Genomic DNA, 27,422 nt, shown 5'->3' with positions numbered 1-27,422 from the left:
AGAATCTGTCAGGCAGCTGAAAGACAATGGAGGAAAACTAGGCTCACAGTTCACTGTAATATATACAAAGAAGCCACCAATACATCTGGCAAAAAAAGATTATTACAGAGAATACTGTATTATTATTATTATTATTATTATTATTATTATTATTATTATTATTATTATTATTATTATTATTATTATTACACTTTAGGAAAGGCAAGGCAAGTCTATTTGTATAGTACCTTTCAACAACAAGCCAATTCAAAGTGTGTTACTGAAGAATAAAAGGCATTAAGAGAAGAAATGCAATATAAAAAGACCACTTATTGTATAAATAGGATTTTAAAGGAGTAATATAAAATAGAATATAAAATGAGGTAAAGTAATATAAATAATAACAGATACGTGGTGCACTGTGGACTTTAAGTAAAGTGTTACCACCTTTTTCTATTCAACCCATTCATTGTTTGATATCATCTGAGAGAGTCTTATCATCTGCTCTGTGAAAATATAAAATAAAAGGGTTGCTCTCAGAAAATAGAGCTGAATGCATCTTTTGTTTGTGCTATCAACTGATTCTTCTGGCTCCTCTGAGCCTGACCAAGCGTCGCTGAGATAAAGATGAAGTTATCTCAGGTTTAAGCTTAAGTTATTGTAGATTTCAAACAAATAGGTTCTTTTTTAAAACTCTCGATGCTCTCTCCAGTTTACAAGCGTTTGTAAAGCCCTTCATCTGTCAGAGATTAAGGATTTAAAGCTGCTATATTCTGACTTTATAACTTTAACCTTTTTCTGTTTTAATTAACTTCAGAGAAAACACACACTGACATGGTTACAGATCTGAGAGCAGGTTACTGATCCATTCTTTGATTTGTCAATGGCGGCATTTGCTTCAGTAAGCTTCAACTGTAATATTCTTGGCACCTTCATCCTGTCAAAAACACAAATACAAAATAATTAGATCCATAAAACATGAATGGTGAACATTGTCTTGCTCTCATAGAAGCATCCTGTTCAACCAGGCAGCTGTGATTCATGGCTGTGTATCTGACTGAACGGCTCTTAAACTGTATTGATATTACTTCTCTTTGTGTTCACAGCAAGACTTCTTTGAGCGGCTCTATGTCATGTATACCATCGGCTATGCTGTTTCCTTCAGCTCTCTGCTAGTGGCCATCTTCATCATCGGATACTTCAGGTAAGAGGAGAGGAGTTTCTAATACGTAAGTGACAGACTGCAGAGTAAACACAACATCATCATATAATATCAGAGATGCACACATCAGTGGAATAACTATAGGAAGGGGTCCTCTGCTGTGTCTTGCATCTTCAAATCCTGCCTTGTATCTTTAAAAAAAGGTTATCTAGTGGGTTTTGAAAAGTCTTGAGACACCTGGGAAATGTAATTTTCACTGTAACACCAAGGACAACTTTACAAAACTAAGTATATGTAAAAATGACATCATACAAATGATTTGATTGTTGAGTGAGGTGCTGTCCTCCACTACTGCATGCAAAATTAAAGATTTACTCACAGTGCTGCAGCTGGTCAATACATATTTTCAAAAACAATTCAATAACAATAAAATACTAAGAGCTTAGATAACAAAAAAACATTTTCTCTTGCCAGTTGTTAAGTTTTCAACTAGAAATGTGGCAGTAGCATTAAAAACTGATTTGATTGCTCATGCTTTGTGAGCTCTGGCAAAATTTCATACTTATGTTTTGTTCCAGTTTTTCTCTGATTTCTTTTTCTTTCGTTCTTTCTGTTTCTTCTTTGTTCTGCATCTCTTCGTCTGTGCAGACGTTCAATTAACGTTTGCCTTTTTATTAATTGTTACCAAGATCTTTCCCTAACCCTAACCAATTATTTAGTTGCCTAAACTTAAATAATACTAAATAATACTGTAAACATTGTTTTTGTCACTGAATGTACTGTAGTTCAAGGTTTTGCAAATCTGTCCAATTTTGATATTCTTGTCTGGAAATGCACAGGGGTATTTAAACTGTTTTAAACTGTTTATACTGTTTCTGTTGCAGAGAAGCTGAACACCTCAACTTACTTACTGAAGTGTGATTGAATGCATGTTAGATATGGGACCAGCTTAATGGCACATGTGGTAAATTAATCCAGCACAACAATAATAAATGAAGGGGGCAATCAATGAATAAATAATCATGTCTTGCACTGAGATTACCTTGTTAGCAAAGCAATATAGCACTGTAATCCTGACTTTTGTTAGCAGAGGAGGCTTGGAACTTGTTTGGTTACTATTTCCTGTCACTGCTGATGGACAGGCATCTGGCATCCAGCAGAACAAAATATTCCTCTCATTTCACGCTCAGTACTACAATACAGGATGTTTCCAACTTAATGCTAATCATATTGAAAATGGAAACAGTGTTCAATTCGAGCATTTCCAGTTAATTAAGTCATAAGCAGGGAGTCTCGGGTGCACAGCAAGTCAGATGAACATGCAAAATTGTGCAATTTGTCTGCAGGGAAGCATACAATACATTATATACGGATGATAAAGTTTCAACTAATAACTGAATATTGAATTAATATTCATGTAGGTTTAAATTGCACCTTTCTTCTAAGGAAATTCCTATTTCCTACAATTAGTACCAAGTCATATAGCTCATTTTAGGAATTATGGGAATTATTATGAAATCACAAACCCATGAAATAAAGTATTACCGAATAGCCAGTTAGCTATCCATGCACAAGAGAACACTGCTTTCATTTTCAGAGTAGTCAGTGAGGATAGAAACTGGAGGCAGAACAACAAAACTTTTATGTATATTACTGGATTCAAATGTATTACTGGTAGATCAGTTTATATCCATTTTGTGAAAGAAGAGTATAGATGATATGCATTTTTAAATTAAAGTAGTTTACCTCCCTCAATTTTCACCTATTAACTTAAGAGATGCAAGTAAACAGGAAACCATCTCTCTTCATGCACCACACACAGCCTCCTTATTGAGAAGGTTGATCATTTTCAAAAACACTTCACCGTACCTTTAATCAAGAAATTGCACTGGCGAGGCTGTACAGGTTTATTTTGGAATTTTACAGTGGGTGTAATCATCCCATCAGCAATTCAAAAACCTTTTTTGGAAATCCCACCTCACTTGAAACAGTAGGTAATAGAGGAGCACACTTAGCTGAAGTGGCCCTGCCTTGAAGCTCAGAGCCTGAGATGAATAGACGGCAGGCAGGGAGAGAAGGACTGAGAGGAAGACAGCCAAATCAGAACAATTATGGTTTACAGCGAAAACTGTTGGCTGGTACGAAGAACTGGTGAGAGTTCAACAACTCAATGTCCATCTATGAAAAGGCTAATGACTAATATTTGACATCACAAGAAAGATATTTCTCAGATATGTATAACTTTGCAGGATTGACCATTTTCTACTAGACTAAGTGTACTATTAGGTTTTGACTTTTGAATGCTTTCCATGTCGGGTAAAACCATCATAGTAATGGCTGTGTCACTGCTAATCGCTACTCAGTGTAAAAAGAAATTGCCTGCTGTCTTGCTCCATCATTTTCACAACAAGACTGGGGTGCAGAATTTGATTAGGAGAGACTGAAGAAGAAACTTGAGTCAGCAAAATGAGTGTCTAACTTTCCAGGCAGGAAACTCTCCTTGGTGAGCAGAGCTGCATGTTTAAATAGGAAAACAGAGCAGAAAGTAAAATTTCAAAGATCCATCAAGATGACTTTTGAGAAAAACAGGTCTTATCTTCACTATGTGTTTGACTTCATAAAGCAGCTTCTAAATCTTTGATGAAAGCTCTTCCTCAGCCTCCCTCAGCCTCCCTCTGCTCTCTCCGCCTCACTGAAAACAATGTGCAACAACTAATGTGGAGCCAGATTTATCAAGCTACAATACATTAACCTTTTCAAACAGTCAACAGTTAAATGGCTGCATTTACTGACAAATCCAGGTCGTAAGTGAAAGTAGACAAGCCACCATTACTGCGGTGCTGTCTCATGTGTAAACCCATATGTAACACTGTAGTGTACAGTATGTAAAAAGTTCTCATTTTATGGACATTTTTATCAAAAAAAATGTACTGGAGATCCTGTAAAAGTGGTTATATGTGGAAATTATAGCTATCATATGCCATGAAATGAAGGTTAAAATAAAGGTTATAATCTAAAAATCTTTTCACCGACATTTAGTTCATTTTAACTCTTTTCTGGGCAGTTGTGGATTTTTAATTTTGAAAAAGACATAAAATAAAAACCACAAGCCTCTGTTTTATGAAATATATTTTTTATATTTTTATAATATAATTGTTTGCAGTTTTTATGAAATTGTGCTTTTCTCATGATTACAATCCAAGAAATCATAGAGTTTAATGATTTAAATCATAATCTAGCAAGTTTCTGCTACTACACATGGCACATTCATATATTCATAAACACTTAAAGCTCAATCGCCAGTTTTTGATTACACTTTGGGGATTTGAAGGAAACAACTGTCCTGTGAGCTGAGAAATCTGCTTGGTTGATAAACTGGGAACATGTCAGATATAGCCTGGAGCCAGAATAAGAGCAAAGCCTTAAACTAAATCCTGTAATGAGCAGGTAGCCAGTGGAGTTGTTTTGAGAATTGGGCTGATATGATTAAATATTTGGTGCATTTTGAATGAGCTGAAAGCCTTTGAATGGTAGGGAGACCAGTGAAAAGGGCATTACAATAATCTATTCTACTGGTGACAAAAGCATGGATGTGTGAAGTGTTTCCATGTCTGACTGAGATAAAAAGTGATTGTTCCATGGCCAGATGAGAGTTTTGAAGGCAATGCATCAATTGAAAAAATAGTTTGAACCACCGACAGCTTCATGAGGGGAGAGAGGGAGAAAGGCTTAATTAGGGTATTGCCGTGTCTAATACTTACACAGAAAAATAAAAAAAAATGAACTCATTTGGTGGTGGTGGTGTACTGGAGCTCATTATATTTAAAGGTGTTTCTAATATTTTCCATTAATATACATGAGGGGGGCAAAATAATAGGAAAAATTTACGGCAGAGCTGATGTATTGGATTGCATTAGATTACACAGGTTTACATAATGGAGTGGCCGGTGAGTGTATATTGTTATGTATATAGGGGAGACCGGGGATGGTTGTAACATGGGTTAGTTGTAACACTGTAGCACCCTGTGGCAGACACAGCCCATTTTAGGAAGAAAAAACTTATTTTGGGGTAAGAAAGTTGTTTTTTTTTTACTTCATTTATTTTTGTGATAGCATTGCCTGCTTTGTAGATAAACTCATCAAACTTAAATCATGTTAATTATGTGTCTGTGTAGATATCTTTCATGCAAGTTGTTAGTGCTAATGTTTTAGTTGTTAACTGTAAGTTAAGCTAGTTCATGGTTACAAGAGTCTGGGTTAGTTGTAAAAACATGTGAAAAAATGTTGCAACCTACCCCAAGCAAAACATTTCATTATATTTAAATGTTTATCTTGAATTGCCTAAGTCCTGAGAGAGAAAGACTGACAGGGGGGTGCCTATCAACATTTAGAAGAGAGCATCAAATGATGTAAAAGAGCAGGGGAAGCTCAGATTGGGTTTGGTGTATGACCTGTAGTCTGTGGGCCCGTGAAGCCTGCACTCCAGGAGTGCCATACATTTGTCACCACTGTGACTCCGATGGTGACTAACATACTTGACACACACAGACACACTCACACAGAAACGCACTAATGTTCAACTGATGAAGCGGGTGCACATTTGTTTTCAGTTTTATTATTATGTTCAAATGTTAGTGTGACACACACACATACATACACACACACACACACATGCAAACACATCCCAATTGTGTTAAAAAGTCACTCAAGTGTTGAGTGTTGAGTTTTCAATATCTTAAGTTTTTGTCCCAATCCTTATTTCATAATGTTACATTTCACCTCAGGGTATGTTACAGCTAACCCAGACTATGGGGTCAGTTGTAACATTTCATTCCTTGTGCATTTTCTGTTTGTGTTGTAGAGATAAAAGCTACACCATTTAATAGCAGACACATGTCACTAGTTTGCATCACATTTTGAATGCATTGGTTTAAAAGAGCTCCATGCTACAGACAGAAATGTCAAAAATGTTACAACCGTCCCCGGTCTCCCCTACAGTATGTGTTTCCAGAGCACTTCAGCTGTAGAACAATTCAGTCCACCAACAACTGAAAACCAACACTACACCTGCTACTTACCTCTTCAGTCAGTGAGAACAACAAAACACATTTTATACAGTACCTCAGAAGAAGGGGGATGCATGGAGAAGTGCAGCGCTGGTTTCTGTTATAAAATTCTGCGAAGACAACAATGTGTCACTGCTAGTACGCAGTGATGTGCGAGGTGAGGGTCTTTACACAATTGGGTTACAAAGTCCTTGAAAGCTTCTTGGTCACTAGGAATGAGAGTCAGTTTGCAGTTTTAACAAAAAAGTTTTAACAAAACCTCTACAGCATGTCATGGTACCATATGAGATGAAAATCTGAAGGACAGGCTTTTGCTGCACTGAAAGTTTTTAATGTCTTACAGCAACAGGCAGGGTCACTGAGGATTCACCTGGCTCTTGTTGGAGCAGAGGTGGACCTTCAGTAAAGTATGTTTGTGCCGAACATTTCACTCCAAACCCTTCAGAATGTGGTGAAGATGGATTGTGTTGTCTCACTTGTATTTAATTGTGTTTGGCCCTGATAAAGACTAATTTTACAAAACTGGTTGGCTGTATTTTCTCTAAGATGTCACAGTTTTTTTTCATCAAACTCTGTAGTTGACAGTAGAGAGTAAACACGAGGAGAAAGGTGTTTGGCTGGAATTGAAGCAGATGTCATCTCAGCAAGATGCCCCAACTTGGATTAAAGGACAGATTCACAATTTTTCAAGTCTGTCTTAAAACAGTCAGGTGCCCAAATGAACATTGAAACAGGTTTTGCTCACTGTAATCATCCCTCCTGTTCATACTGACTGTTAGAGGATCAAGACAATCTAAGTAATGGGGGACAAAATCCACAGTCCTCATTTTGAGCAAAAATGTAAAAGTTTTAATGAAAAGTTTGTCTGAAGGTAATATGAGGCTTCAGCTGTCTGAGTTAGTTAAATAAAGTGAATATCCTCCAGAGTCTTTTTAGTAAAAAGTTCTCTCTTTGTGTCTCGACAGTGTTTCCCTGTTCAGCTGCAGTGGAAGTACATTAACAAAGAGGGAATTTAGCACCAAAAAGACTAACTTTGAGAGGTGTTGACTTGGTTTGACTAATTTGGACGGCTGAAGCTTTATATTAGCTTCAAATAAACGTTTAAATACATTTTTGAAGAGATATCTGAATGGCCAGTATGAACAGAAGGAATGATTACAGCAAGAGACACTTGTAAATATTCATTTGGGCACCTGTCTATTATTTCAGGAAAGACTTGAAAAGTATTCTTTGATGTTTTATTTCTTCCGTCTCTACTCTGCCTGACTGAATTTGAACTTGTTCCCCAGTCTAGACGTTTTTATTCCCTTACAGCATAAACAACATTCTTTAACCTCCAGATGAACCTGCTGTGCTTAAATAAATGTGTCTTAGTGGTTGGATTGCATTTAATTGTGCGTGAAATTACGAATTTTAACAGTAATTATTTGTTGTCATGGCAGGCGTCTTCACTGCACCAGAAACTACATCCACATGCACCTGTTTGTTTCCTTCATGTTACGGGCAGTCAGCATTTTCGTGAAGGACAAAGTCGTCCATTCCAGCGCCGGCTTGCAGGACTTTGACTCTGCCCTGCTGGACAACTTAAAAACAGTTACCATGGCACCGCTGGACAATTCTCAATATGTAAGTACCCGGCTTACTTGTTTCTATAGAATAAAGTGCTTTGAGTGCTTTGAGTGTTTTGGCCATAGAAACCTGCTTTAGAACCATATTTTAGAGTGACTGACTGAGCTGTAAGCCCCCCAAATTAGTTAACAGACTCTGATCACTATGTCCCTTGATATAATCACAAATTTTTGTCTTCTGAACCCTTGTAGAAAGTATGTGATGTGAGATGTATGTTTTTAAAAAAGTAAATACTGCAAGTGCTGTTATTTTGTGAGTCTTTTTCTTATGCATTTTTCCCTGAAGAATAAGAATAAGAAGAACAACATAATGAAAGACAAAATCCATAAAGTACATTGTCAACAAATCTGGTAAAATAGTTTTAAATCTTCAAACCCAGTACTCACCAAAAAAAATTATAGTTTTACATACATCACCTAAAACAAATGGTGTGGTTTCTTTCGCCAATTTTGTGGCCCATTTTTAATTTTTTCTATAAAAAACTTTTTTTGCATTTTCTCTTGCAAATAGTTTGCCATGTTAATGGTAAATATGTCCAAATAATAAGCATTTACAACTCGGCTTTCTCCAGTAAGATGATTTCTTAAATGTTTGTTTCAAGACATATAAAAATCTGTGCCTGACATAGTTTTTTTTTAAATAAAAAAGTTAAATTCTTTAAATTACAAACTATTCGTGATGTCACAAATCATGCTGGTTGCAGGTGAGGAACTTTCCACTGTCTGCAGTATAATATGAAAATAGCTTTCTAGTATCGAACTCTGCTCATTCTGCACAGTGAAGCTCAAATACTTTAAATTCACACACTTGAGTGCTGTGAGGAAGTCACTCTGTCTGTCTGCTTGACCTGTCTGCTCCGATTAAAGAAAAAATAATGTGAGAAAGCAGTGTCTTCTTTTCTTTAATACAGTTAAAAAGGAGTAGGGAAGAATTCTGGTTACTGATCTGCTGCATGTATATGTGAATTAACAGTTACCAGGTTACTTAAGTGCGTATAAACACGCTGAGCGACTGATCATGTGGCAGACGCTTTTGGCTAAAGCGACATACAAATGAGGCACCATCCGAGCTACAGTAGATCAAGGAGAAGCCTTTAAGAATAAGGAGGAATAAGAGCCTCAACACTCCATGTTCTGCCTGACACAAGTGTCACAAAGCCTGCAGGTGCTTGAAGTAACAACTAAGTGCCTGGAAGATCTTTCTTCTTATTTTTTTTTTGAGAAAAAGAGCTAGAGAAGGATTGTTTGATGGGGTGAGTAAGTACTCTTGGAGAGATAGGTCTTCAAGTGATTTTTGAAGAAGACAGGGATTCTACCAGAGCACATTCATATACTGGAAACTTTACTGATCAATCAAACTTTATCTGTGTAGCACCTTTCGTACAGGTTTTGTGCAAAAGTGCTTTATAGATGACTGAGAAGCTTATAAGAAGACAGTACAAATGTAAACAGTAAAATAACTACAGTGGTTACAGTAATGCACACACAAAATAAAAATGATGAAAATGTAATAATAAAACCAATAAAACTGATTTAATAAAACAATCAGTAAAATAGATACAAGACAATAAGAAATAAAAATAGATACAGTAAGGGGGAATAAAACATTTTAAAACAAGAATACAATAAAATAAATGATTAAATAAATGAAATAATGGACATAAAACATTCTAATCAAATGCCAGCTAAAATAAGTAGGTTTGAAGATATCAACACTCAACTGGCTCATACAATGCGAGCATGTCAGACAGATAGGCTGGTACAAGACCATGAAGTCCTTTAAAGACAAGTAAAAGATTTTAAAAACAACACAGAGACTGACAGGCATCCAAATGTCAGTTCTGTCCTTCTGATCCTTGTCAGCACTCGGGCAGCAGAGTCCTGAATCTATTCTAACTAATATATATTTTTAGGTGGACCAGGAGAGCATTACAATAGTCCAGCCTGGTGGATATAAAAGCACACAATAGTCTCTCTGTGTGGCTCAGAGAGAGAAAAAATATTGCACTTCAGCGATAATTTTAAGATGATAAAAAGCAGATTTGGTGACATGACCCACAGTTTTGAGTCAAAGACAACAACACCAAGGTCAAGTCCTACAGAATCTAATTTTGTGGACAGTTTCTCTGACCCGTAGAAAATTTTAACTAAAATGTCCTTTTCAACTGTAGCATGATGTCATTTTACTTCACTTCACTTGTGATCAGAGTCAGTGGAATTTGTTTCGGGTGCAACATGGAAAAAACGCTAAATACCCAGAAAGACATGTAACATATAATATACGGTAACATGACCAATAAGTCCAAATTAAGTGACTAAATAGGTCGTTTGACAATGTACTCCAAACAAACCTAACAAACATGTTGCTATTGGGGTTTAAAAGTAAAATATTATTTCTATTTTGCAATTCATACATGGGCTTGGATTGGACTTTGCAAGCTTACCCATTGACTCCTCTCACTTGTTGATCATCCATATTTAAATGTAGCCCACTTTTATCTAAGTGCGTCCTTAGTGCTGTAACCATTAGTGGCAATTACCTGGCCTTATATACTCTCAATTACAATCATTAAACCCTGCCAATACCTGATGATGTGGAATTTCAAAGCAATTACACCTAATAGTGATATAATTACAACTGTAAATGCACAGCTTTGATAAATGTGCTGATAATATGAAAGAGACTCCAATTAAATAGATTTATAGTGTCTCAGTTAAAAACAGCTGTTTAAATTCACTGCTGATTATCAATTGCACTCTCATGAAATTTCTTTCAAGGCTAAAAAATGAGTCTGGCCTTCAGTTTGCTGTCGTGGATGCGTATTTACCAAAAGGAACTGATAGGTATGCCTGATAAACAGACACCCTGAGGCAATATCTAAGGGATCTACCCTTCATCTTTTTGTGTCTGACCCACCCACACATCATCTTCATAGACTGAAGTAACCAACAGTTTTGTTGGGAAAAGACAAAAAGAAGCAGGAGACATTTGTTTTGATTCTCAACCGTGTGATTAAACACAGTATAGTCCTTTTTTTTGTTTGTGCTGCAGGCATCCCCCTAATTTCTGACGCTGTTGTCTGCACTGTGACATTCAATGCATGTTTTTTTATGTTCTTTTTCTGTGCAACAGAATAAGCATTGCCAAAATGCCTCAAGATAATACAAATGTTTGTTGTTTTTTTTTTTATTCTTGTTTGTAGCTTTTTTACCAACTGATGAAAGGAATATGCCTCTTGTCATCATGCCATGTCATCTGACAGATAAAGATTTGAAGATGCCTTTAATGAAGTACAAACTGGCATGGCATCTGCAGGGTTGCTTAAGGAGAATAAAAAACATCAGTTATCTTAATACTGTGCCTGCTTTATAACAAAAAGGCTTTCATCATTCAAAACTCTGCAGGTTGTTTTTTTTTGATACTGCACCTCCACACAAATGTTCTACTGAGACTTTTATGATTGAACTTAACAGACCTGCTTATTTTTCAGTATGTCATTTGACATTGTCATTTTCTTTCATTTCAGTGACTCAGCTGCAGCCATGATCCCACCTTGAATTTTAGCTTTTAACTTGACTTTATTTCATTGTTTATGAATGAATTAAGGCGTCAGAATGTTGTTTTTTGAATGATCATGATATCGTTACATTTAGTTGAGTTGTGAAAGATGCACATTTGGAAATCTAGGGATCTCTAATTAGCATCAAAGGTTGCTTGTTTGATTTTGATCAGAAATAATTGTATTAGGTTACCAGTAAGTTTACACACCTGAAAGAGTAAAAGCAATTATTCTAATTTCCACTGAGCCATATAGTTTAATCCTTGCCCTCGGAAATATTTCCTGAGATGGCAGTGAAAAGAAGTGAAAGACTTATATAACCTGAGCTGAGTATGTGCTCGCTTAGACTAAATAAAACCTATTTTTGTCTTTTGTCATTTGTTTTTCAAGCTTTGAACTACAGCACCATGTTTACAGGATTTGTGTTTTTATACTACAGTAGTGAAAAGGTCAGCGCAGTGAACATGTGTGATCATACATGTTACTCCAAGTGTTTGTCATCTTGCTAATGAATTCATCATGTTTGTGCAGACATGAATTATTAAAATATTTGAGTTCTCACATGTGTACATATATACCCACATGTAGTCCGAATATTCATAACATTCCCACTTATAGATTCTGTTACCTGGAGCTAAACACATACCGCTGAGGCGCTATCAGCTGCAAGTTTACCCTCTAAAAACCTGAGAACTGAGAGTGAATCTAGCAGGCACAGTACCTGGTTTAATACTCTGCCCAAAACTCAGTAAAATGTGTGAGGCCAAGTGGATAGTCAAGAGGCACAGTACATTAGATGTGATGGCTTTTACTAATGTGCATTTAGTATTGACAGTTATTTTGTGCTGTGTATTTTTTCTCATTGTTGTGCAAATTTATACAGTGAAGTATAATTGGATGATCTGCTCTCTCATGGCCCAAAGCGATAATTGACGCACCTCATTTGACGTGCGTCATTTGATGCTTCTATGGCTCACTGCAGGCATCAGATTTGAAATGCCAACAACCACAGATCCAACACAGATTTGTCCTGTTGTTCTTTGTATTTACTGCTACATGATTTGGATTGAATGAATGGAGAAAATGCAGAGGAGAACAACAAAACTGAGAGCATCTGTTCCCACATTAAATCATCTGTTGAGTGTTTGATGGTTATTAATTTGTGCTTTAGAACGTAACCACAATGAAACAATCAGAGAATAACGTTTTTATTTCTCTCATTCACTCTACCGCCGCTCGCTGGACCACGACCACCCTGTGTCTGTCTCCCTCTCTCACTCACTAATACTCTCAGCTCGCTCTCATTCTCTCTCTTTTCCAGCTGCAGAAAAAACAGCTTTGGTTGCTGGGTCCTCATTTGACGCTCCAAACTCGCAACAAGATCGGAGTAGCGGCGTCAAGGCAGTTTGACATGCCTCATAATTAGGGGTGTGCCCAAATACAAAGACGTTATTTGGCAAAGCACAAATATTAGGTTTTTACAAATATTTATTTTGTACAAATATTTTAAAAAAAAATTGTTTTTGGGATGAAAAAAGAACCATGTCAAATACCAGCGCGCAGGTTGGTTACATCACTATCTCAGTCTCTCTCCTCTGCTCCACTGTCACGCCTATCAGCCGGTCTCAACAAGGGGAGTCTCATCCACCTGCCACATGACGCACATTTCCTAATTTGGACATCACTCCCGGAGTTGGGGGTGTTCAAGTGAAGTGCTCCCAAGGGACTCTCTATAACCTGTTGTTCCCCTTCTCCTTTCCACAAAGTTAGGTGTAAAAAAAAAAAGGCAGTAAATGAAAAGTGCAAAGCAAGAATCGCCTTTGAAGTTCTTTTCTATATGTTACATGCTGTGCTCTCTGTGTTATGGGTGTATAAATAAGTAGAGGTCTGTCTGCACAATGGCAATGCCCTCGGTTTAGCTCAGTAGTCAGTGCAGTTGTCGAAGTCGAGTTTGAGAAGATAGTTTATTCATAAACACTTTAATATCCCAAAATTAAAAGCATAATAAAAACAAAAAACAGATTTTTATGCCTGTTTCCACTTTTATTTGAATATGAATACAAATATAAATAATTTTGCTGCCTCAACAAATACAGATACAAATAAAAACCGGGCTCTCTGCACATCCCTACTCATAATGTCTTTGGTGCGAGTTTGGCCATTTAAAACAACAGGGGTACTTCAAAACACGCATGTCAGATGCTTTCAGTGCATTTGGGCCATTACCCCATGTCTAGACAGCAAGTGTTTCAGATGCGTTTTTTTGCACCTCACAAGCAACAAATATACTCTCATTTTAATCTATGCAGCTGTCTGCACCAGCTCCATGCAGGCTCCCGACTTAGCTGTGTCTCATGGGCTTAACCACGACCTTTATGCTTCAAGTCTATTTTCCTCTGTTTTACACGCATCACTACAGTCATGTGTATTGGGCTCTGAACGCTTCCAACATGTGGGTGACCTACGCTCAACACTGCACATTCAGTGTAGACACACAGACAGAGCACTCGCTGCTGCCACCACTCTGCTGACGTGTTGCTCACACTACGCTTGCTGTCTAGACACAGAGTTAGGGGCACCTGTGCTGTAAGAATAGTTTGTGTGGTCACAAAATGTGTCAACACACAGGCAGACAGGTATGAGCTGGATGTGATAAAAGTGTTAATGTTTTGTTGTCAGATTGGCTGCAAGGTGACAGTGCTGCTCTTCATCTATTTTCTGGCCACCAACTATTACTGGATCCTGGTAGAAGGCCTCTACCTCCACAGTCTCATCTTCATGGCCTTCCGATCAGACTCTAAATACCTCTGGGGCTTCACACTCATCGGATGGGGTAAGCAGTCAATATATACACGTCTCATATCACACATATAGACATGGTGCAGTATGACTAAAGAATCCAGTCTAAACAATCCTCCATCTACTTTAGAATAAATCTAACTGATGCTGAAAGCTATGTAAGGCACAGCTTGAACTTGTTATACACCCAACATCGGCATGTTAGTTCATGATTAAATATACAGATAATACAATGCATTAGTGTATACAACAGAAAACCTAATCTATCTCTCCACCAACTCACGTTTTAGGGAAAATGCATAACACAGCATTGACATAAACAACTACTGCATGTTGCCCTCATATATGATTGTCCTGTGGTCATTAATATCAATATCATCTGGTGCACAAGAGAAATTGAAGACATATAGTGGTCACAAATCTCTACGCTTGCATTTTGCAAAACAAACTAATATAAGACTTCAGCAGTCTTGGACAAATCAAGTGTATATCTCTCATAGTAACAGACACAGTATCTGTGAAGACTATCAATCATCCAGGTCAAGGTATATCCTGAAGGGCTAAGTCAAGGGCAACTGGACTGGACAAAAGGCTTCTTCAGTTCTTTTGGATGAAAGGCCAAACATCTTACTTAGCCCTTCCCTGGACGTTGTTTCCTTGCTGACCTTCAGGGGAGGGATAATAACACAAAGAGAGATTTTCAAAAAAAGACTAACTTTGGAAATGGTTTGACTTAATCAGACTGCTGAAGGTTTGGTAAATTTTAGACTGTGGATTTTGTACCTGATTTCTTTCACTGGAATTGCATCAGGAAGGGATCACATCACAGGAAGTATGGGCAGGAGGAACAAGTACCGCAACCAAAAAGCGGTTTCAGTGTACCCATGGGTATGTGAGTGTTGTTTTACGATAGACTTGAAATGTGGACCTATCCTTTAACTACTTTTGTTGTGTTTTGGGTAGTTATTGAAAATAGGTAGATTGAAATAGGTGCAGAACAACTTGTTTTATATCACTGTTTTCTTATTTGCAAAAGACACTCATAAGATGCGATGCATTTCTTGACAGGTCCAAAATAAGTTCTGCCAAATGGTGCATCCACCTCTTAATCTTCTATCAGGAGACCTGAGAACTAAATTATTCTTGCAGCCTGCATGTTGTACTATTTTGGCATGATAGTGTGAATACAGATGGAGGGGAGGCGTTTACTAGTGGATGAAAAAAAAAAACCTTGCAGAAAAGCATACTGATAGTATTAATGTAGATATTTTGGTGTAGATGTGTTGAGTGGCTGGTCTGTTTCCAACATAATTGTTTTTCAATGATTCCAACATCTTGCCTTAATTAGCTATTTGTTATTTTGAGTTGGTATGGATAAGAGAGGCTGTGCTATAATCCCCCTGACAAGCTGGTAAATTAATGAAAATGTGTTTTCCTTCCATCAGTAGGTACCATTAAGTGCTCATAAACCATTAGATATAAACCACCCTAGCTGTTCCAGTGCAGGAACTCAGTGACTACCATAAGAATTTGGTTACATTCCTGCATTTCCTCCATTCACACTCTCATAATGCTCTCTCAGCCTCTTATACTCAGTTTCTCTTTATTTTCTACATTTTTCCGTCTCTTCCTTTTTAGCTACAGATAAGATACAGCATTCATTTAAAATGTGTGTCTAGTTAGCTAAATATATACTAAAAGATAGGGGAACACTTATCACAAAATTAAAGTTTCATTAATTAATCAGATTGACTGTAATGACGCTACCATATGTAGATGAGGTGCTTAGAGGGGATGAAGGAGGGAAATTGCATTTTCTATTTCTTCTGAAAGAAGTCGAGCTTTCACAACCACACTTACAGTGTTATGCAATCACTACTGCTTAAGAAACTGTGTATTCAGGAGGCCACATCAATCATTTCAGATGTATTATCTATGACAAAATTCAATTTTCATTCCCTGTTAGTTTCTCTGTTAGTTTACCTAAATTTTGCAACAGCTACATGACATTTACAATTCAAAAAGAAAATAATGGAAAACCAAACGTGTTTGTATTGTTCATGTTAGAGGGGATGATTGTGGATAAAAAATTAATGTCTGGCTCTCTTAATTTCTGGATTGTAATACATGAAGTCTCTCTCAATAGATGTCATAGTAGATTACACTATCTTCTTGGCTCTCGCAGATACAGCATTTCTTCATGAGGCCTTTTTTTTTCCACCCAGAGATGAGAGAGGTTTAATTTTGCTCTGGTACAATTTTATCCATAATACCATTTGGAAGCTTATTTCTAAAATTGCCCAAGGGTACCATATGCTGTGGATTTTAAAAGTGTGTAGTAGATTGTTCCAAGACCTAAATGCAGCCTCAACAATTTCAAAATTGATCCAAAGAACATGCAGTGCAGACTTTGTCTGGTAGCAGGTTTGCTATATGTGCACACCAGTACATAAAGACTGATTAAATCTATGCTGGTGAAAAATTCTTTTATAAATATTAATATTAATGGAATCAAAGAGGAATCAACAGTTGCTCACTAAATTTAAAGAAATTAATGGTGCAGTAGAAAGTTTCTTGAGAAGGTTTTGTTTCTTGACTTCATAATAGCTTTAGAAAGCACAGCAGCTCTTTTGTATGGTTATTCTTTGTGTGGTATGGCAGTAAGTGTGAATGCTTCATAATGGCTTTAGAAAGCATAGCAGCTCTTTTATATGGTTAGTCTTTGTGTGATATGGTAGTAATTGTGAATGCTGGTTTTGTTCATATGCTGGCAGAGCAGGTGTGACAGAAGAAATATACAGTAAAGGTGGAATGTGCTGATCTTGGGAGCAGGTGTGGAGAATTGATGTGTGTCAATGCTAGGGAATAGGACATTGGCGTATCTGGATGATTAATGCGTTAACCTGTGATGTGGATTACGGTTAGGGTTAGAGTTAGGATTGGTGTGTGGGCTCACAAATAAAACAATGATTTTGGTTGTTTTTACATGTGTCATATGCCATGTCATATGGTCAGACATCATGCATCATGAGTGATAAAAATATGCAGAGGATACAATAACAATCGTTTCTCTGTGTCAGGTCTTAATTTTCCTATCACAATCAACTAAAGTTCACTAGATCAACTAACCAGTAGTATTTATGTTGATTTATGTGTTCTGACCAGTTGTGTTCTCACTTGTTTGAGTCTTTTGGTTGAGTGCGATGTTTCACTTTGTCTCACTTGATAACAACAGACAGGCATGACATTCTGTCACACTTTTATGTGGATGACACAGATGTGTAAACCAGTGAAGTCTGACAATTCCACTTTTAGAAACAGTTTAGCAGATATAGAAGATTAGATGTCAGTGAACTTTCTTCAATTAAATTCTGATTAAATAGGAATTCTTATCTTTGGCTCTGACCTTCTGCATCCACAAATCCAGTCATCACTTGGTCCACTCTGCAAACATCTTCTTGGACCTCGGTCTGATGTTTGACTCTAGCTTCAACTTTGAAATACATATCAATAAAGTAGTCCAATCTACCATCTCAGGAACATCACAAGAATTAATTAAATTTTGAGCATCATAAATTTCCTCTTGCCTGCTGCAATGGTCTCTTAACTGGTGTAAATCATGAATCAATTCACATACTCCAAATTGTACAAAATGCAGCAACCAGACGAATCAACACAGACCAAGAAAAATCATATTGTTCCCCTTTTAGTATCCTACACTGGCTGGCTGTTCATTTTAGAATTGATTTTAAGGTCCTTCTCATTATGTTTGTACCACTTCATTGCCTGGCCCCAGATTACATCTCTGAGTTACTTTCCCCCTATTGACCTGTCTGCGGTCCTCAGGCGGGAACTTCTTGGCTGTTCCTAAGGGAGGACTGAAGGCAAGATGTTTTTTGGCTAAATTGTTTTTTAATGCTGTGTGGGAATGTATGTTTAAATACTGTATATATGTGTATTAGTCTTTTTTTTCTTTTCATGCTTTCCCTTTTAAGTCACCGATCTTTAGCAGTGTTATATAAATAAACTTTATTGTTAATATAAATGCTTGAATTGTGGTATGTCATCAATTATTTACTCTTTGCCTCTTTTAGTTATTAATGTTTGATTAATGTTAAATCAATACTGTCATATTATTTTGAGATGTACTGGGAGGGAGGGTGTCACAGCCTTTTTCTAAGTCAAGGATCCAAAGACTGTTTCGTCATTTTAAAAAGTAAAACAAAAGTTTTATCCCCTCTGCCCACTCCAGTAATTCTTGTACAGTCCTTAAGGGAGTTAAATAATGTGTCCAAAGAAAGTCTGGTTCTTTGAAAGATGCTGCCCATGAAAACGGTTCATGTGTCTTTACTTTCTTAATATGATGTGGGAATAGGGGAATGTGAATATGACCTGCACCATATATCAGGTAAACAACACAAAGAGTGTTACAACATCATCGGGACAGCTAAGCTCATTGTTTGTTTTGTGCACTTTCAGGTGTTCCGGCTCTTTTTGTGGCAGTGTGGGGGATCGTCAGGGCAACGCTAGCAGATGCAAGGTGAGAGTGCAAGTCACAGTATGTTTATTTACTGGTCTTCTTTTACATCAATAAAGTTAAAAGAAACCACGATTTAAAAGGGAACCAATATTAAAAAAGATGAACAAGTATAAATGAGCTCGAAAATAAGCATGAAAAGGGAGACAAAAGAAGAATTTCAAGAAGTTAATCAGTGCTTAATTGCAGTGACATTTCAATCCTTTGTGAAATCCAATTAAATATGCATGCATCTCTTGTGCAAGAAAAATCTGAATAAATGTTTATGTATGTATGTATGTATATATATACACACAACCACCATTCATCTGTGAAAATTTTGTAATCTAGATGCAGAGATTTCCTCCCTTTCAGCCACCACTGATTCTGGGTGATAATATATTTAGTTTCATACAATTCATCCCAAAGGTGTTGGGTAGGGTTGAGGTCAGGGCTCTTAACCACCAAACTCAGAAGAAGAAGAAGACCATTTCTTTATGCTGGCTTTGTTTGAGACCGTTCAAGAAAAATTACAGGATCAGTTGTTTATGCAAGTCCCCCGAAAAAACATATACACTAACTGGCCACTTTATTAGGTACACGTGTTCAAGTACTCGTTAACACAAATATCAAATCAGCCAATCATATGGCAGCAATTTAGGCATGTAGACATGGTCAAGATGATTTGCTGAGGTTCAAACCAAGCATCAGACTGGGGAAGAAAGGTGATTTAAGTGACTTTGAATGTGGCATGGTTGTTGATGCCAGACAGGCTGATCTGAGTATTTCAGAAACTGCTGATCTACTGGTCTACTGATTCGAGCTGATAGAAAGTCAACAGTAACTCAAATAACCACTTGTTACAACTGAGGTATGTAGAGGAGCATCTCTGAATGCACAACATGTCAAACCTTGAAGCAGATGGGCTACAGCAGCAGAAGACTGCACCGGGTGCCAATCCTGTTAGCTAAGAACAGGAAACTATGGCTACAATTTGCACACCAAAATTGGACAATAGAAGATTGGAAAAATGTTGCCTGGTCTGATGAGTCTCCATTTCTGCTGCAACATTTAGATGGTAGGGTCATCACAGCCTACAGCTTACCAGAGTATTGTTGCTGACCATGTCCATCCCTTTATGACCACAGTGTACCCATCTTCTAATGGCGAATTCCAGCAGGATAACGCACCATGTCATAAAGCTCAAATCATCTCAAACTGGTTTCTTGAACATGACAATGAGTTCACTGTATTCAGATGGCCTCCACAGTCACCAGATCTCAATCCAATAGAGCACCTTTGGGATGTGGTAGAACAGGAGATTCACATCATGGATGTGTAGCAAACAAATCTGCAGCAACTGCGTGATGCTATAATGTCAATATGGATCAAATCTCTGAGGAATGTTTCCAGCACCTTGTTGAATCTATGCCACAAAGAATAAAGGCAGTTCTGAAGGCAAGAGGGTGTCCAAACCAGTGCTACCAAGGTGTACCTAATAAAATGGCCAGCGAGTGTGTTTACCTTCTGGGAGGAGGTTGGGGTGGATGAATGGGTAAACAAATCATCACACTTTAATACAAGAGATTGCTGTGCCATTTCACATTTCCAACCACAAGTCAATTCTGTTTTTTAAAAACCGTGGCCACAATCGTCCTCTAACCTTAACCTTGTGGTTATTATTGTAACCATGTAAACAAGGGTATCCTAACCTTAAGGAAGTAGTCATTTTAACCCAAACCATGATGCAGTGCTTTTAAGTTCTTATTTGTTGAAAACGTTTGTATTGTGTTGGTCCTGGAGCAAATGGACTAACAACATATTTTGTCATACAATTTGGAGGACTTGCTGCATTGTCATGTTGAAACAGAAAATGGCCTTCCCCATACTATTGCTACAAATCTGGAAGCACAGTATTGTCTGAGGTATCATCGTGTGCTGTAGCATTAAGATTTCCCTCAAGTGGAAGTAATGAGCCTTGCCTAAACTATGACAAACAGTCCCAGACCCAAAGTACACATACTTTAGGCTACACTGTGTATTTCAGAAACATAAAAGGTAATGTTATAGATGCAGTTCAGGATTTCTACTGGACAATAGCAATCTACTATGTTGTATGTTATACTACTATATTATATTTGTACCATTGAAAAGGTCCGACTCCATTTGCATGAAAATCATCAGAGGTCTTCACCCCTGCGTTGAGTGGTGATTTTCATAAATTCAGATATAATGGTATTCCCTGCCACATATGACCTCCCTCTGCCTCTCAGTAACTGTTAATAACATTTATTGTTTGGTTCAAAGACTGAACAAAACCCGCTGTGCTGACTCTCCACAAAGGTCACAATACAAACAACAAAAGAGTTGCAAAATCTGGGGCAGCTGAAGTGATATGCTAAATTATCTTAAGCCTTGAGAACTGTATTTGGGTTGGACTTCTGAACAGATTACTTTGGACTAAATAGCAAAATGTTCATCAAGGGCTGACAAAGACGTACTGCTTCCGCTTCAAAAAGTAGTTGCCTATTTGTTGGGCTTCAAATTTTGGGAGGCCTCATTATGCATCTGCAGAAATGTACTGCAACACACTTGTTAATGCGTAAGACAATGCTCATCTCTGCATTCAATCTCTTACTCTAAAAAGAAAAGTCCCTCCGGAGCCAGAGCCATCAGCAAAATGACAACTAAATTCTAAATTATATTTTTCATCTGTGTGAACAGTTGATTGCTTCATTCAATTTCCATTTATGCTAAATCGTTGTGCCCCAGGACTCTGATGTCCACCACAAGCACTGGTGCTCTTGTGGGGAAGAAAAGATCATTTTAAAGAGGTAAAAATATGCCCTCATCCATGGGTGGGGTGTCACATAAAAAATCCAATTCCAGGCACTCAAGTGGAGGGTTAAAAATAAAAAGTCTAATAAATATGGGCTAATACATTAACAACACACCAATGCGTATTGGCATACTTGCCTTTCCACAAAAGTTGGTCCTAATACATATTTGTGCAAATCACATTACGCTTGGGTTAGTACACTGTGTTGAGTTAAATTTATTGGCATTACTATAAAAGTTGTTTCAAACTTAGCTCACAGTGCAAACAGAACATACAGTGCAACTTTCAACACAGCATACACTATCATGTAAACAGACATATTCAAAATAAATACCATAAATAAATGTTGAAAGGACCATAAGTGCCACTAAAAACAACATAAAGTGTCAAAGGTTTACCATTCAACAGTCAAATAGTATCAGGGAATGTATTCTAAAAGCCGCTCTGATTTAAAACAAAGTTGTCTACATACCCTCCCGAGAGGCCTTTCCTCAAAAAGCAAAGATATTCTGAGCCTTTTGTAAAGTGTAATTTAATAAATTGAATAAGGAGATAACAGGGGATGGCCAGTAATTTTCAGCAGTATTTAGGCTACCACTATAAATGAACACACATGTCCATAACTAATGTATAAAACTGAACCATACTGTAGCTTTCCTTGAAACTCCCAAATTCACTGTAAGTCAATGCTGTTGCCTTACAGCAAAAAGTTCTGGGTAGGCGGTGACCCTTTGACCTGTTCAGAGGTGTTTCCCCACCTCCTGACTGTCGGTTTAGACCCACCAGCAAACATGACCAGAATACTCAGGTATAGAAATGAGCTTTTCCAATAGTTTTGGAGATAAATTTAATGAATTTGTATCCTGTTAGGTCTTTCCATGTACTTGTGGTGAAAGGAAGTGGTGACATCAGCAATATAATCTAACAGGATTATTTTCTACATCTCTTTTTTATATACAGTACATGTGGTAGTAGTTATATTTTACCCAGCACAGCCTGCGTCAATGACAAGGCATATTATTTATTTGATACTCAGGACCATGCCCTGGTGTATGAAGACCTGTTTGTACACAAAACACACCATCACAGGGCTTAGGTGAATTAAGGTATTTGTTCTGTAAACAACCGTAAAAGCCCTGAATATGGGAAACAGTGTACTGCTGCTATTCTCCTGGCAGTACAGCAGAATTCAATTTACTCAGTGACCTAAAAAATGGAAAATCTGTGTGCAGTGAACAACAAAGGCAGTGCTGTTGACAAAGTACAACAGCGCTGCAATAACAAGTACATTTATAAAACTTGTGTTCAGTTTTATTGTAGTTGCTACTATGAACTCTGTGGTAGTTATTAAGGCTGTGGTTAGAGGTGATACTCTTGACTTTCATGCCACTTCCCCCACATGAACGCATACATAACATGCAAAGTGCACATGTCGCCAGGTTTGAAGTCTGCTCAATTTGTGATAAAACTGCATAATCCTATTCGCATAATTGCCGAAACCCTGAAACAACTGCTCTGTGGAAAGCTATATGTTTGTGTAGTGATGTAAGGTTTTCTTTGAAGTTTTCTGTGTTAAAAAAAAAATCCTTCATATTTTTACAGTAACACAGACAAAATGAACCCATGTATGTTAGTTTCACCTTTATCTACAGGAAGATTAACATTTTCCACCTGTTTCATTTTTTGAAGGTATGGAGGGCAATCCACGTACAAGAGTAGAAAAAAAAGGAAGTGAAGTAATTTTGCTGTACTACAAGGAAAATGCAAGCCATTAAAAGACTAGGAAATAGAAAAGACAGTTTTTGAGTTGCAGTTATGTCACAAAATAGTAGTTTGGAAAAAGAAAATTAACTGAACACTAAGAAAAATGTTATATTTAGAATATAATTCCATAGGAAATGGATGAAACATCTATAATGAAAAAAACAGAAAATGACCTGAAGAGAAAAAACAACTTCAAAAGACTGAAAATAAGCTGCAAAACATATACTGTATAGATTTTTTTGGCTCTTTTTAGGCTTTTTTTTTTGTTTTCCTTCTTCCCTTTTGCATTTGCTATGTATCTTTCGGCTTCAGAATGTAAATGAGGAGGAATGGCCAGAGGAGTGGAGCAGAGAAGGGACATACACAGACATTTAGAGGGGCAGTGGCTCGATATTTTGCAAAAAAAAAAAAAGGGCACTCCCACACTGTATTGCCCCCATGCCTCATGCCCCATGCCAGAGATATGGAGACATACCATATTCGGTGGATGTTAGATACTTCAGTAATGATTCATCTGTTGTCTGGCTGCTGCTTTGAAACCAGGTTTTCAAAGAGCTACTTCCCTTTGCTGTCTCCCTCAGCTCTTATTCATTTCTCGTCTGTCACCCCTTTTGTCACTGTAAAAAATACAACCCTGCCTCCAAGTAAATGTCAAATAACATAGCAAGCATACATTGGAAAGATCATAAAACTCCACATTAGAAGGTAAGCAACTAAGCAAAAGGATGCTATTTTCATGTAATTTATTGCCATGGTTTTCTTCATTACTAATATTACATCATAATTTCCACTGACGCCACAAGACCACAAATCAGACTGCAAAAGAGTAAAGAAACTTCCCAGCTGGTTAACAAATTCACTGATACACTTACACATTCTCTGTAGTGTGACAAGCACACACCCGACGAGGCTGTTGAACTCTTTATGAATCACTTACTTTGGCCTGTCTGTCAAACACACAAGGAGACAGACGGCTCCTTTAATGTCAAATGTTTACCAGCAGAAACACGAATCAGCACAACATCACTCAGACATGAACTAGAAGTAGAAATCCAGCAATCACTCAAAAGTGGGCATATGCGACTACATGTCAGACAAATATTCTTTGTCTCTCGCACACACAGCAGAGCATATTCACCAGCAGTGTGTGACATAGGTGTTTACTTGTCCTCTGGCTTTAATTTCTCTTTATCTCTGTCTCTCTTTGTCTGTTTTCCAATTAAGATTCTGTCTCTGTTGCTTGTGGTATCCTCTCTGAAATCATTACTTTGATTTGTATCACAAATCTTACATTAATTAATCATTTCTAACAAAAATGCAATTTCTAACTATTTCTTTTTCACACTGAACTTAATCATTTATTTGGTGCCTACTCAGTCTGTCTGTGCCCTTCCAGTTAATATCACCCAGCTACTTCTTCCTTCTGTCTTCCATTATATCTTGCTTTCTTAACATCATCTTTTTGTCTCCTCTGCTTTAAATTCTTGTCTCAACTGCAGGTGTTGGGAGTTAAGTGCTGGTAACATTAAGTGGATCTATCAGGTTCCCATCCTGACAGCCATCGGGGTAAGAGTGTGAGACTGTGAGTGAGTTTGATATTAACTATCGATTAGTGTTGATGTAGCTTGAGGAGCTGCTAAGAGCAGGGACAGACATCCCAATTTGGGGGCCTTTTGTGTGTGTGTGTGTGTGTGTGTGTGTCTGTCTGTGCATGCGAGTTATGGTATAAAACCTTTTTTTAAAAAGTCCTCCACCAGGTAAAAATGTGTTTTGCTATATTATTACTTCACTTGAATGTTTGAGCTTCACTGTGCAAAATGATGTATGTGGAAAGTTTCTCTTTGCTCACCTTGTATCTGAGTTTAAGGTGTGCACCTGTGAACATGTTTTGTGATGATTGTGGTTCTGTATGCAACTTACACAAGAGTGATGTGGAAACTTGAACTTTACAGTGAAGTAGGAGACATCTTGTGTCCAGCAGTTGAATCTTTGAAGTATAAAATATTTCATAGATTCTGGATTTTTCAATGAGCAAGAAGGATTTGATGTAATTTAAAGGATTTTAACAAGGTAATAATATATTTTTTGTGGAAAAATTACATATAAATTATTATTGAAGCAGAATATTTTTATCTATCATAAAACATGTCTGGAGGGGATCTTTGACCTTGTGAAAAAATCAATACATGTACCTTGCATATCCTTATATGCTTCTAAGAGGTAATATTTTTTAAAAAAGAGCCTAAATCAGTCTTGCCATCCATGATTTATGTTTGCTGACAAGTTATTTGTCAGCAAACATAAGTTATTCTTTCTCATTATTTGTCATTTAATTTTTTATTAAATTTCTTTTCAGTCAGTCATTCTACATGCAGTACATATGACTCATATGACTCAAAAATCTTATGTTATCAGTATTACACAAATCAACTTTTGCAAACATACACAAGAGAGGCAAAACAAAACCGAGCAATATGAAAAAGAAAAAGAAAACACACACATACATACAAAAAAAGAAAAACACACACCTACAGACACACACAAAACCAAAACAAAACAGAAGAACAGTCAATTACAGCACCTAAAACATTTTACATTTTACACATTGATTTTCTCACATCCCAGCTACTGTGTATTCAAAGGAAGCAGTTTCAGTCATAAATTTAACCCATTCAATGAGCTCTGGTGTTCCGCAAAACAAGTCTTGCTGCAATAATGAAACCTGTCAGTATTAATCCAAACTATACTTTGGTGACACCCTGTGGTAAAAGTGTTTTATCACCAAGAACATAAACAGTAACTGAGGACAGTCTGATAAGGGCTGTTCTATCCATACTTTAAGTTTCGCCAGCACTGCCTTCCAAAAAGGGAAGAACAACAGAGCATTCCCATATAACACATAACAATGTGCCAATTGCCTCTTTACAGTTACAACACTTTCTATCTTGTATCAGGCTCATCCTAAATAACTTCAGAGGAGTTTAATAGTATCTATGTAGAACTTTGTAATGAGTAAATTTGCTTCTAATATCTCTAGTGGCCAAACTCCCCAAGTCCCTTTGCCAAATTAACCTTAGATTCTTACACTTCTCACCATGCGTATTTATGATTTTTTGTACACTGAGGTACTGTGTATATTAGATTCCTCTAAACTCCTGTTAAGTTTGAACACAGTCCCTATACTGCTCCATAATTAGAGGCATTTCCAGAAAGTTAAACCGGTCAACTAGCTCCTGGTATGTTTTAAATGTTGCATCTCTATATAAATCATTAATCACACATATACCACTCCCCTGCCAATTATCTCAACTAAATGAACGTTTCCCCATCCAGATTTGAGAGTTATTACATATGGAAGATAAACTTGTCTGTATTGACATTTCCACATCATTTATGCACCTCCACACCACACCCGCTGGGAATGCCTTAATATGGGGTTTCTTTCTCCATCTATATGTCTTATCCGTGAAAGGGCCTGTCTAGGTTTGAAAGGAGCCGTCATAGACTTCTCTATTTTTATCCAATCCAAGTGGGAATCCAATCCTGCCCGCTGCATAGCTAACTTCAAAAGACAGAGTATATATTTTCACATTTGGGATTGCCCCTTTCCCTAAGAGTACATGGCTTCTTAAAGCTGATCCTCTGCCTTTTCCCATTCAATATGTAATATTTGAACCATATAAAGTTAACCATAACCTGGTATCTTGTATACTCTACTCTACTCTACTAGAATATGAGAAAATTAGCCCAGACAACCCATTTATTAGTAAGCTTCTCAGGGTGGTATCCGACTGCCAAACCAAACAAAAATATTATGGATGGAACATTCTGCACAAACCTTAACAGTAATTCCAAACAAACAAACAAACAAACAATAAATCCTACTCACTCCTCGAAGCAGAACGGGAAAACAGAGGCTTGTCTGCCAGAGTCCCTGTCTGTCAATTTCAGTACAAATGAGAGATGTGGTCCATGTCAATTTTCTTTCTAAATGAATTATTATAAAGCAAATCAGTTCTCTCAACAAAAATAATAGTGCAGCTCCTCTGTGTCCTTTTGTGGATCCATTTCTCACAAATAAAAGAAAGCAGAAAGAAAAACTAAATCCA

At 37.2% G+C, this 27,422-nt stretch overlaps 1 protein-coding gene across 1 annotated transcript in view; it reads left to right on the top strand.

The window, feature by feature from the left end:
* pth2ra (parathyroid hormone 2 receptor a) overlaps positions 1-27,422 on the top strand; it is a 62,925-nt gene that overhangs the window by 9,103 nt on the left and 26,400 nt on the right. The window contains exons 4-8 of the mRNA XM_067603138.1: positions 1,086-1,183; positions 7,650-7,833; positions 14,075-14,228; positions 18,674-18,734; positions 24,813-24,879. Of these exons, the coding sequence (XP_067459239.1) occupies positions 1,086-1,183; positions 7,650-7,833; positions 14,075-14,228; positions 18,674-18,734; positions 24,813-24,879 (564 nt within the window). The remainder of the gene's footprint in view (positions 1-1,085; positions 1,184-7,649; positions 7,834-14,074; positions 14,229-18,673; positions 18,735-24,812; positions 24,880-27,422) is intronic.

Source organism: Thunnus thynnus, chromosome 11 (genome assembly GCF_963924715.1).
Source record: "Thunnus thynnus chromosome 11, fThuThy2.1, whole genome shotgun sequence".
In the NCBI taxonomy this organism is placed as follows: domain Eukaryota; kingdom Metazoa; phylum Chordata; class Actinopteri; order Scombriformes; family Scombridae; genus Thunnus; species Thunnus thynnus.
Note: the sequence above shows the minus strand (reverse complement) of the source record. Positions and strands in the feature narration are given on the sequence as shown.